The sequence below is a fragment of the Chionomys nivalis genome, chromosome 18, assembly GCF_950005125.1.
Source record: "Chionomys nivalis chromosome 18, mChiNiv1.1, whole genome shotgun sequence".
In the NCBI taxonomy this organism is placed as follows: Eukaryota; Metazoa; Chordata; class Mammalia; order Rodentia; family Cricetidae; genus Chionomys; species Chionomys nivalis.
This window is the reverse complement of record NC_080103.1, coordinates 5,972,299-5,984,919: the sequence shown is the minus strand read 5'-3', so window position 1 is coordinate 5,984,919 and position 12,621 is coordinate 5,972,299. Positions and strand designations below refer to the sequence as shown.

General features: G+C 47.3%; 1 protein-coding gene across 1 annotated transcript; it reads left to right on the top strand.

The window, feature by feature from the left end:
- The first annotated feature begins 7,041 nt into the window (after window positions 1-7,041).
- Creb3l4 (cAMP responsive element binding protein 3 like 4) lies at window positions 7,042-11,425 on the top strand. Its single transcript, XM_057793546.1, has 10 exons — window positions 7,042-7,084; window positions 7,235-7,334; window positions 7,622-7,856; window positions 7,967-8,088; window positions 9,992-10,084; window positions 10,213-10,319; window positions 10,406-10,474; window positions 10,558-10,642; window positions 10,814-10,910; window positions 11,038-11,425. Exons 2-10 carry the CDS (start codon window positions 7,239-7,241, stop codon window positions 11,229-11,231), a joined length of 1,098 nt encoding a protein of 365 aa, XP_057649529.1. The 5' UTR covers window positions 7,042-7,084; window positions 7,235-7,238; the 3' UTR covers window positions 11,232-11,425.
- The last annotated feature ends 1,196 nt before the right edge of the window (window positions 11,426-12,621 follow it).

The following is a 12,621-nucleotide window of genomic DNA, read 5'->3' as shown; positions in this document are numbered from 1 at the left end:
GGAGGCAGAGGCAGGTGAATCTCTGTGAGTTCGAGACCAGCCTGGTCTACAAGAGCTAGTTCCAGGACAGGCTCCAGAACCACAGAGAAACCCTGTCTCGAAAAACCAAAAAAAAAAAACCAAAAAAAAATAATAATAATAATTAAAATAAAACGATCCTTTCTAGACTGCTTGTGGCCCATTTGACTTCTAAGCAGCCTCCTTGCTTCTCAGAGTAGGTGTAGAAATGGTGGGACACAGGTTAGGAGTTGCTGAAACCCCATGAAGAAGCATATGTCAATTTCCTATTGATCGTGCCTTTGGATTTTCTCCTTGTCTTCCAGCTCACCTCCACCCCCAAGTCCTATTCTGTTCCTTGCCATGCATTGCCATTTTCTACCTTTGGTTTATTCTACTTATTTATTTATTGTCTTAGGTCTCCTTCACACTTGCAAATCATTATGTAGCCAAACTGTTCTCAAAGTTAGGACAGTCAAGCCTCAGCCTTTCAAGTGTCACCACCATGCCTGCTCACCAATGTCCTTTTCTCTCCATACCTTCACTGTTTGCTCAACCTGGATTCTCCTGACCCCACAACTTAGTGTTCTATGAATCAAGCCTGTGTTTTTTAATTGAATTCTCCCCGCCCCCAACCAAGATGGTGGAAGGAGAGGTCCAAGTGCCACAAGTTTTCCTCTGACTTCCACATATGTGTCCAGTGGTACCACGCAGACAACCAGACAGACAATAAAAATAAATGAAAATTTGCTGGGTGATCTTTGAATTTGTTATGCCCGGCTCACGGAATCCCCCAAAACCAACTAGGAGATCGAGTCCTGTATGTAAAAGCAAAGAGCCTTTATTCCTACACAAGTTTGCAAACTTGGTTTCTCTGTGTCCAATGTATTGGAGTGATCGGAGAGCCCCAGGCTCAGTTAGAGTTGAGTTTTTATTGTAGTAAAGATGGGGGTGAGGGATCTCTAAGGTTCAGGACCCCTGTCTGGGGGGGGGGGGTGTCCTGGTGAACGTGTGCTGGCAGGTGATCCTATCTACAATGGTTGGAATGTTAAGAATTTCCTTCCCATGGTCTGTTCTTGGGTGGTGCCTGGGAAATCTCAGTTTACGGTCTTTCTTGGAACCAGGTATTGCCTTAGGGTAAATTACTGAGACTCTGGCCTCCATTGAGCAAGTCCTGGCTGGGTCTTACAGAGTTCAAGGCCAGCTAGGGCTCAGCAGTTACTAGTGTGTTGTGGCCAGCACCAGCATACGCATCACTGTTGTGCAATTCACAACTGCTTGTAACTATGGTTCCATGAGGACCAAAGGAATCTGGCCTCCTCCTGACTATGTACATACCCACATATGTGTGTACACATTTAAAATAAAATAAATATTTAAAGAGTTGAATAGGAAACTAAAGAGATAGCAGTTCAATGTTTAAGAGCATTTGCTGTTCTTCCAGAGGACCCAAATTCTATTCTCAGCGACCAAATCAGTCTCTAAGTTCTGCTCCAGGGCATGCAACACCTCTGACCTCTGTAGCCACTTGCACTCATGTGTGCATACCAACATGCAGACAGACATACCTACACTTAACTAAAAACAATACAATTTGTAGTTATGTATTTATATGTCTAAGTTTTGCCTGTGTGGATGTAGATCTAGGCAGCATGTAATGCAATGCCTGCAGATGCAGAGGACGGTATCAGATGCCCTGGAACAGGAGTTACAGACAGTTGTGAGCTGCCATGTGGGTGTTGGGAATGAAACCAGGGTCCTCTTGAAGAGCAAACAGTGCTCTTAACCACTGACCCATTTCTCCAGCCCCAGATTTTAAGTTAGAAGTTAAATGTGACAGGCAATGGCGGCACAGGCAGCTAGATCTCTGTAAGTTAGATGTCAGCCTGATCAACAGAGTGATTCCAGAACAGCCAGGGCTAAACACAGAAACCCTGTCTCAAACCGCCCCTCCGGCCAAAAAATGTTAAATAAAATTTGTATTTATGGTATATAAGATGATTCTTTGAAATATATGGTGTTTGTATATCTACACACTGCAAAAGGGCTAGCTCAAGCTAATCAACTTATCTACTACCTTCCATATTAATTTATAATGAGAACACTTAAAGTGCACTCTGAGAAATTGATTTCCAGTAGATCAAACATAGACTGATTAAGGAAAAGTTGGGCAGGATTCGTGAGAGTGGGAGGCGCTCCCAGTGACTTTGAGCTGTAAGAACATTCATCATTACTGACTCTAGTCACCATGGTATAACACAGATCTGTTGACTTTACTTTCATCTGACATGGGACTAGAGAAGTTATTTTTTCCTTTGCAAAATTTGATTCATCAGGGTAAAGGGGGAAGCTAAGGGAGATGAAACAGAACTTCCTTCCAGGCCTAGCACAAACAGCAGATGACTATCGCCCACTCCACCATCTCTGCCTGCAGCAGCCTGCTGGAAAGCCCCTGCAAACCCATTTAACCACCTTTCTTGGTCTCCAAAGATGTCAACAAAAACAATTCTGCTTTCTTCTGAGACCTGCTTAACCTAGGCAATCTGCTTTCACCAAGCTACAGCCTGAACAGGAAAGATGGGCTTGGGAAGTTCAAGAAAACCCAGCCAGGTTGTTTGGTTTATATCTGGGGCTGGAGAGGATAGGAGGGCTTTGGGCTCTTAGCGAGGACCTGAGATCAGGTCTCGGTTCCCACATGGGGAAGGGGAGGTTCACAACCACCTGTAACTCCAAGTGGACATCTACATACACACACAATTAAGAAAAAATAAATCTTAGCCGGGCGGTGGTGGCGCACGCCTTTAATCCCAGCACTCAGGAGGTAGAGGCAGGCGGATCTCTGTGAGTTTGAGGCCAGCCTGGTCTACAAGAGCTAGTTCCAGGACAGGCACCAAAGCCACAGAGAAACCCTGTCTCGAAAAACCAAAAAAAAAAAAGAAAAAAGAAATCTTGAGCAACTGGAGACATGGCTCAGAGGTTAAGAGCACTGGCTGCAGCCAGGCAGCAGTGGCGCACGCCTTTAATCCCAGCATTAGGGAGGCAGAGGCAGGCAGATCTCTGTGAGTTCAAGACCAGCCTGGTCTACAAGAGCTAGTTCCAGCTAGTTCCAGGACAGGCTCCAAAACCACAGAGAAACCCTGTCTCGAAAAACCAAAAAAAAAAAAAAATAAAAAAAAAAAGAGCTAGTTCCAGGTCAGGCTCCAAAGCTACAGAGAAACCCTGTCTACAAACAAACAAACAAAAGACCAGCCTGGCCTACAATTGAATTCCAAGACAGCCAAAGCTATTACACAGAGAAACTCTGTCTCAAAAAACAAACAAACAGGGCTGGAGAGATGGCTCAGAGGTTAAGAGCACTGGCTGCTCTTCCAAAGGTCCTGAGTTCAATTCCCAGCAACCACATGGTGGCTCACAACCATCCAAGATGAAATCTGGCTCCCTCTTCCTGCCTGCATTCATATAGAACACTGTATACATAATAAATAAATAAATCTTTAAAAAAAAAAAAACAATTCGAGGCCAGCCTGGTCTACAAGAGCTAGTTCCAGGACAGGAACCAAAAGCTACGGAGAAACCCTGTCTCGAAAAATAAAAAAAACAAAAAAAAAAAAAAACAAAAAAAGGCCAATGTTTGGTTCATATATCAATATCTTCCCTTCCTTCCTTCCTCTCTCTTTAAAAACTATTTATTTATTTTTATGTGCACTGGTATCTTATCTGTGAGATGGTGTTGGGTTCCTGGAACTAGAGTTACACGTAGTTGTGAGTTGCTATGTGGGTGCTGAGAATTGAACCTGGGTCCTCTGGAAGAGAATCAGTGCTCTTAACCATTGATCCATCTCTCCAGCACCTCTTCTTTCTTTCATTTGCTTGAGACAAGATCTCACTATATAGTCCTTGCTGTCCTGGAACTCTGTAAGTAGACCAGGCTAGCCTGGAACTCAGAGATGCCCCTGCCTCTGCTTCCTGAGTGCTGGGACTAAAGGTGTGGCCACCTGGTTAGAGTACAGAGTAATCTGAGAGAAGTTAACTTGCCCTCTCTGGGTTGCCAGGAGCCAATATGAGAGATGTGAAAATGTGAATATGTACACACACAACACTGCTCTAGTTGTTGGTACGTGCTAGCTTCTTCCCAGTTCGGCCCAGTTCCTTAGTCAAATAAAGCAAAACTAGCACACATCTGAATTCTGATTCACCTCCCAATGTGTCCTGAAAGGAGGCACACAGGGCTCATACTGTGTTAGCACAGTTCCACTGTCTACCTGAAGTACACTCCTGGACCATCAGACACTAGACCAAGACAAAACAACCCCTGAAATTTTGAAATTACTATTTTTTAGCCAAGAGCATCTGACTCCTTTTTGTTTGTTTGAGTTTTTTGGTTTTTTTATTTTTATTTGTTTGTTTTTTCCAAGACACGGTTTCTCTGTATAACAGCTCTGGCTGTCCTAGAACTCTCTTTGTAGACCAGGCTGGCCTCAGACTCACTGAGATCCGCCTGCCTCTGCCTCCCAAGAGCAGGAATCAAAGGTGTGTGCCACCATGGCCCAGCGAGCATCTGACTCCTTATCAGTAAAACTGGCAAAATATTATCTGCTCTGTGAGCGTGAGAGCTGACACACAGCACATCATGTGATAGAAGGAACTTTTCAGACAGGTGTGGTGCTCGCTCCTTGGGAGGCTGAAGCCGGAGAAATTCCAACATGAAGCTGCCTTTGGTAACAGAGTAAGACCTTGACTCAAAAGAACCAAAGAGCAAGTAGAAAAAGATAGATAGATGGCAGGGAAGTTCAGTGGATAAAGCCACTAAATTGACCAGTTCCAGGACCTACAGGACAGAAGAGAGCTGACTTCCAGGTGTTGTCCTCTGCGTCCACAGCTGGGCAGTGACATGTGAGCCATCGTCCTTCTAACCCTGTGACTGCCTGTCTGCTCTCACAGGACGAGAAAGGAAGGAAATATAATAGATATTTTTTTTTATTTATTATGTATACAATATTCTGTCTGTGTGTCTGCAGCTAGAAGAGGGCATCAGATCTCATTTCAGATGGTTGTGAGCCACCATGTGGTTGCTGGGAATTGAACTCAGGACCTTTGGAAGAGCAGGCAGTGCTCTTAACCTCTGAGCCATCTCTCCAGCCCCTATAATAGATATTTTTAATCCCAGAACTCAGAAGGCAGAGACAGACGGTTCTCTGTGAGTTTGAGGCCAACCTTGTCTACAAAGTGAACTCCAGAACAGGCTCCAAAGCTACAGAGAAACCCTGTCTTGAAGAAAGAAAGAAAGAAAGAAAGAAAGAAAGAAAGAAAGAAAGAAAGAAAGAAAGAAAGAAAGGAAAGAAAGAAAGAAAGAAGAAAGAAAGAAAATAAAAGAAAGGAAAAAACAGGACTGGAGAGATGGCTCAGAGATTAAGAGCATTGCCTGCTCTTCCAAAGGTCCTGAGTTCAATTCCCAGCAACCACATGGTGGCTCACAACCATCTGTAATGAAGTCTGGTGCCCTCTTATGGCCTGCAGGCAGACATACAAACAGAATATTGTATACATAATAAATAAATAAATAAAATATATTAAAAAAAAAGAAAGGAAAAAACAAAATTATAAATATTTCACAAGTTCGGTAATACCCTGTCTCAACAAACAAGACCAGAAGACACAGTGAGACCCTTTTTCAAATAAACAAACAAGATCTCACAACTTGTCGTGAGATGAACCAGGTGTAACAAATTTGAGTCAACACCTCATACCACTTTCTGTAGCAAATTGTGTACTGTGAACACGATGGTAGCTCTGCTAAATAGATTAAAAGTTAAAAGACGAATCCTCACATCTTCAACTTTCTTACATTGTTCCACCGTCTCATAGTTCCTGTTTCTCAGAAGACAGCTTAAGTGAAACGTGAAGACAAGTAGAATTTATGGGACATATCACTAGATACACTGTTCTTGCGTTTTGTCAGTTTTGGTTTTTGAGACAGGATCTTATGTAGCCCAGGCTAACAGCGACCTCAGGGAGATTACAGGCGTGAACTCTCACACCAGGACAGCTTTCAAGCAACACTGATGTACTCACTATCAGGAGGCCGCCCTGGGCAATATGACTTCCTCACTCCAATTTCAAAACGCAAAACAAAACATATAACCAGTAGTTATAGGAAAATAATAAGACCCCAAACCAAAAACAAACGTTTGGATAATGCGTGGCAGTTTTCCTGCCCTGCATCCCTGCGTGGGTTAGCAGGGTCCCCAGAGTGCTGCAGTGTGTGGCGTGGTTTGCAGATTCACATGGCCGCGATTGCGCAACTAGCTGCCAGGAGGTGGAGGTCTGGTCCACGGGGTACAGGTACTATCTGCGTAAGAAATAACTTGGGACCTCGAAATCGGAAGATAAACGCAAATCCAGAGACTTCTACCCTCACCCCATAAGTTTCCACTCAACTTTCCTACAATGGTTTCTTGCTGGAACCGGGAGCCTCTGCCAAACTTCTGCGACCCCGCTGTTGGTCTTTCGTTGCCAATCACGAGGGCGTGGACCTCGAAGTAGTCCGCTATTGGCTGGAAGCCCTGCCGTAAATCTTCAATGTTCCAATTAGGATTCACGGGTAGAAGAGTGCCACGCGGCTATGGGGTGGACGGGGCGGGGGCGCCTCCAAATCTTGGCTTGGTTCTCTAACCTAAGATGGTTTGTTTCCCTCTTATAAAGACTGTGCCTTCGAAATAGAAAGCTCAGGTATCCCGTGTGCTTGTCACTCCCATCGCAGCTCTTTGCTGAGAGACATCAAGCCCTCAGCAAGATCTGTTAGCACTGGGGGACTCTGTCAAAAGGGGCGTGGGTGCCTATAATCTTATTTCAATTTGCATATGGGCAGCGCCTTAATGCTACTCTCAGATCCAGGTCGCGACAATGGTTCCTGACCAGGTGCAACCCAGCCCCCCCTCCCCTCCCCCAAACTCCATGGACGGCGTAGGCGGGGCTTGACTGGGCAGGACCAGGATACAAGATCCTGGAGGAAAGAAAAGGTGTAGTGTTTGGGACTTCAGCGGGCTAGGTTGGTTTGGCAGGGCAAAGCTCTCCGAACAAAACCCAGGTAATACCCAGGGGGTTGTTTGCATGAGCCCGAACTGAACTTTTGCGAGGGGCTCTGCATGTGAGCGGAGAATGCATGGGAGCCAGAAGCTTGGGACAGCCGCCTCCTACTTTCTATAACCACCCCACTACCCCCACTACCTTCCTACAGAAGCATGGAGTCCGGGTGCCCTGAGTTGCTGGAGCCCCCAGAAGATATCTTCTCAACAGGATCCTTCCTGGAGCTGGGGCTCGACTGTCCTCCGTCAAAGGTTCTGATGGCTTAGGCTTCAAGATCAGGGCCCGCGAGACTGGGAGATGAGGAGGGGCTGAGTGAGTTTGTTGAATCCAAGTGGGAATGAGATTAAGCCTTAAGAGGCTTCAGTCCCCACAAGGAAAGAGGTCTGCTAAGAGCCCACAAGATAGATATGAACTTTAACTATGTTCATACATACGTCTAAGAAGGAAAAACACCAAAATTGAAGCATAAAGGATGCAAGACTAATGTCAGGTAGGACTTTCAAAAATTTTCTCGGACACTCACACTCTCCTTCTATAGGGCCTTCAGAAGAGCGAACCTGACGATCTCTTGAACCTCTTCATTGATCCCAATATGGTATACTGCTCAGAAGCAGCTCCTGGTAGTGACAGTGGTGTCTCAGAAGACCCTAGCTCCCCAGCCCGACAGGCGCCCGACTCCCCCGCCCTCTATGAGGTTGTCTATGAGGCAGGGGCCTTGCAGAGCACTCAGCAGGAAGCGGGGCCAACCTTCGGACTCATCTCCATCCAGATAGGTCAGTGTCCCTTTTGGGCGCAGCCCTGGCCGTGAGACTTAGGGGAGAAGGTCCCCAAACTGTGCTGCCCAGTCACTGCTGATTCCTCCCTGTCTCTCTATCGGCTTCAGAGCAGTGGAGCTCTGCATTCATGGCACCTGAGACCTGCTCGGTCAGTGGGCTACCCTCTGAGGCTCATAGACACATCCTGCCTCGAGCCAGCACTGGAGCCCCAGCAGCTCCTGACGCCCTGGTAAGTCGTGAGACCCGCTAGAACTGGCGCTCCTCGGAACACGTGTCCTTACATAAATGGGGGCACAGGGGAAAAGGGAGGGGAAACTAATGAGGAACAGGTTTGTCCCACTTTTGGTGCTGGTGGGTTTGAAGGCCAAGGAGAAACACGCAATTCTAAGAACAAGGAAGCGTGGGGAGGAGAGCTATGGGGGTCACTTAGGTGTGATGAGGGAAGCTGCAGTCAGAGCTCTAGAGACACCTAGACATAGAGTGCACTTATATGCCACCAGAGCTGCTCTCAGCCTTGGGTCAGGAAAGGGAATGGGGACAGGACACCTGGGAATCCACCTGGCTAATGAGGACAGGGTGATAGAGAAACAGTAGCAAGTGTTCTCACTGGAACAGTTGCCCCGTGGCCAGTGCTGCAGTGATGTGCAGAATGCCCTCTCTTCTCGAGACGGGTTAACGCTCACGCCTGCTGAGCAGACCAATAGAGGCCAAACTCAGGTCATGTTCTTCTCTGTGCTTGAAGCTGGGACCAGAAGCTATGCTAGGGGTTTGTAGATCAGCACAGGATTTGTGCTTGTTTTATTTTTAGACAAAACCCTCTGTGTTCCATTCTCAGAGATTTTGGTTAGAGAGATTGGAAGAAACACTCCACAAAAACATTTGGAGGAAAGAGGAGAGGAACAGGAAAGGAAATAGGAAATGGTTTAGCCAAGAGCCAAAGGCCACCCAAAAGCAAAAGCCAGAGGCTGAGATGGGTCCATGAGAAAAAGCAATCACTATGTGGGCATGACGGCCTGTGCTGGGGGTTCATATCCCCAGCACCCACATAAACAGCTACAGATTCTGGACCCCATGCTCTGAGGACTGAAGCAGGGGGCTCACGGGGCTTGCTAAGCACCAGCCTAGCTCCAGGTCTGGTGAGAAACTGTCTCAGAGGAAGGGTGGAGGGTGCTAGAACAGGACACCTGTATTGCCACTCTGGCCTCTAGTCACGTGTACCACACCCGCACATACATGTGCAACTACATCTCTCTGACTCTCTTACACACACACACCACAAAGTAAAAAACCAAACTAAATTATCCTTGTAAAAGTTATTTATTATTGTATATACAAGTGAGGGAGAAGGACGGTGCACTGTGTCATGGCTTATGTGGCGGTCAGAGGACAACTTTGTGGCACTGGTTCTCTTTTTCCTCCTCTCTCTACGTGGGTTCCAAAGATTAAACTCAGACTTTGAGACTTGTGTGGCAAGTGCTCTATCTGCTGAGCCATCTTACCAGCCACAGACTAAGATCGTCTTAAGTGAAAGGTAAGCTGGGTGTGGCAGCACAGCACACCAGACATCTCTGCACTCTGGAGGCAGGGCAGGAAGAGGACCACAGACTCAAGGCCAGCCTAGTCTACTAGTGACATCCTGTCTCAAAAATAATAATAATAATGATAAAATAAAATAGAGGGACCGGAGTGTTGGATCAGTGGTTAAGAGCACTAGCTGCTTTGCCAGGGGACCCAAGTTCAAGTCCTAGCTCACAACTGTCTATAACTCCAGTTCCAAGGGATCCAACATGCTTTTTTTTTTTTTTTTTTTTTTCGAGACAGGGTTTCTCTGTGGTTTTGGAGCCTCTCCTGGAACTAGCTCTGTAGACCAGGCTGGTCTCGAAATCACAGAGATCCGCCTGCCTCTGCCTCCCGAGTGCTGGGATTAAAGGCGTGCGCCACCACTGCCCGGCTAAACATCCTCTTCCAGCTTGCTACAGAGCCTGTCTGAATGAACTTTCCGCCCCTGACCTCACTCACAACTCAGCACAAATGGGAGCCCCTCTCCTGAAAGAGTTCTGGGGGTGGAAAGGCAGCCTGGGTGCTGGAAGCAGGCAACCTTGACCCTGCTCATCTTCTGCCTCTCTTCCCAGCTGTCCTGCCAACGTCTGTTCCTGACAGATGAAGAGAAGCATCTGCTGGGGCAAGAAGGGGTTTCTCTGCCCTCTCACCTGCCCCTCACTAAGGTAAGAACTGTCCCCAAAGGGTGTTCCATACCAGGAGCTCCATTCAACCTCCAAAGAGCCTGGTTTGCAGGGGCAGTGGGGAGTTAAGGGAGGCTAAGGGCCCAGCCCTGCACGCCCTGGGCATCTAGGCAGAGGAACGAGTACTCAAGAAGGTCAGGAGGAAAATCCGCAACAAGCAGTCAGCACAGGACAGCCGACGGCGGAAGAAAGAATACATAGGCGGGCTGGAGAGCAGGTGTGTCTGGGCACCGCCCCCTTCCTCACCTAGGCAAGCATTTTAAGGGACCAGCTGCCAAGCGTGGTCTCCTCTATACTCCCTAGAGTGGCAGCCTGTTCTGCACAGAATCAGGAACTACAGAGAAAAGTCCAGGAGCTGGAGAGGCAGAACACGTAAGTAGAAGCAGTGTCCGGAGGGAGGATGCAGCTCCAGGCAAGCTGTAAGAACTTGGGCTAACTCTCCATTCTTCTCCTAGCTCCTTGGTGGCACAGGTCCATCAGTTACAGATGCTCACTGCTCAGACCTCCAGCAGAGCTGCCCAGACCAGTACCTGTGTTCTGGTATATCAGGATATTCTGTACTTCTCTTCCCGCCCCCGCCCTCCACACTTCCACCTAATACCCCCACTACCTAGCCCTGTTTCCCAAACCCTGATAACTGTACCGACACTGTTGATGCTGTCTTCCTCCTCTGCTGTCCCCAACGCCCATATGCCCCCTTGCTCCTTTCAGATTCTCCTTTTTTCACTGGCTCTCATCATCCTACCCAGCTTCAGCCCCTTCCAGGGTCAACCAGAAGGCAGACCTAAGGCTTACCAGCCTCATGGAGGTAAGAAGCCAGAGCACAAACGTTCCCCCCATGAGCCAGAAAAGACATTCTCTGGAACAGTCCAACAGTGGGATATTCTTGGTGAGTCTCCCACATGCACAAATGCTGTACCACGTTTTCTCCTCAGTGATTTCCAGAAATATCTTGACTCACAAGGACATGACAGAAAGCCCAGAGATTCCAGCGGTGAAGTCCCAACTGGAGGGGGGACTGCCTGAAGTCCCAGCTGCAAATGGCTCTATGAAGACACAGTTAAAGCTGGGGACGAGGAACAGACCGACTGGGCAGATCAGAGGGATGCTGCATGCGGATGAGATGTAAGCCTTTCCAATCACACAAGAATCCAGAGGCTTCCCTGACTATTTCATCTGGAATTCCCGTTTAGGCGTCCATACCCTGGAGTTCTAACTCACTCAAGATTCCACAGATCCACAGAGGACAGGCTGCTTAGATGGCAGGGCTTCTCATACACTTCTCTCCTATATTTGTGGTTTCTTCTTTGGGGATGGAACTAACGGGAAGCAAGTTTTGACTCAGAAATAAACTTTCTAGCTAAAATTCAATCCCAGAAAATTTTACTGCTTCAGACAAGTTCCTACTATAGAGCCTAAACTGGTCTCAAACTCTGGTTCGCTCCCAAGTGCTAGTACTGCAAGTATGAAGGACCACATTCAGCTTAACTTTTTTTTTTTTTTTTGGTTTTTTGAGACAGGGTTTCTCTGTGGTTTTGGAGCCTGTCCTGGAACTAGCTCTTGTAGACCAGGCTGGTCTCGAACTCACAGAGATCCGCCTGTCTCTGCCTCCCGAGTGCTGGGATTAAAGGCGTGCGCCACCACCGCCCGGCTTTCAGCTTAACTTTTTATTACTGTATAAGTATGATATGTAAGTATTATTTTATGTATAATACTCGTGTGAAGGTCAAGGGCAACTTCTTTTTGGTTTTTCGAGACAGGGTTGCTCACTGGAACTCTAACTCACAGAGATCCGCCTGCCTCTGCCTCCCAAGTGCTGGGATTAAAGGCGTGCGCCACCATCGCCCGGCTCTGGTGCACAGCTTTAATCCCAGCACCGGGAGGCAAAGGCAGGCGGATCTCTGAGTTCGAGACCAGCCTGGTCTACAGAGCTAGTTCCAGGACAGGCTCCAAAGCCACAGAGAAACCCTGTCTCGAAAAACCAAATAAAAAAAAAAAAAAAAAAAAGCTGTGCACCAGCATCTCCTGGCTCATGGCAACTTTTTAGCTTTCTTTCCTCTCATTATGCAGTCTAGGGATCAAACTCATGTCTTAGGCCTATGAAGTAAACACTTCTTGAATTCGTTCTTTGGAGACAGGTTTCTCTGTGTAGCCCTGGCTGTCTTAAAACTTGATCTGTAGACCAGGCTGGCCTTGAACTCAAGAGATCTGCCTGCCTCTGTCTCACAAGTGCCAGGACTAAAGAAGTCCACTGTCAAAATGTTTATGTGTGTAGTATCTATGTGCGTACATGTGGGTGTCCATAGAGGGCAATGGATCCCTGGAGCTGGCAGTTGTGAGCTCTGCCAGACACAGGTACTGGAACTGAACAAAATCCTCTGGAAAAGCAGCAAGTTCTCTTAATTGCAGAACCATCTTTCCAGCCGCTGCACCAAGCACTCTAACACCTAAGCCACTTTACCAGCCCAGAAATTTTAAATAAGAGTAAATGACTGAGACAGGGAAGATGACTCAGCGGT

Excerpts from the sequence above, each read along its gene's own strand:
- Creb3l4 (XM_057793546.1), top strand. The coding sequence starts at position 7,239 with ATGGAGTCCGGGTGCCCTGAGTTGCTGGAGCCCCCAGAAGATATCTTC. Across the intron at positions 10,085-10,212 it reads CTCACCTGCCCCTCACTAAG|GCAGAGGAACGAGTACTCAA; the intron begins GTAAGAACTGTC and ends CTGGGCATCTAG. Across the intron at positions 10,643-10,813 it reads AGACCAGTACCTGTGTTCTG|ATTCTCCTTTTTTCACTGGC; the intron begins GTATATCAGGAT and ends TGCTCCTTTCAG.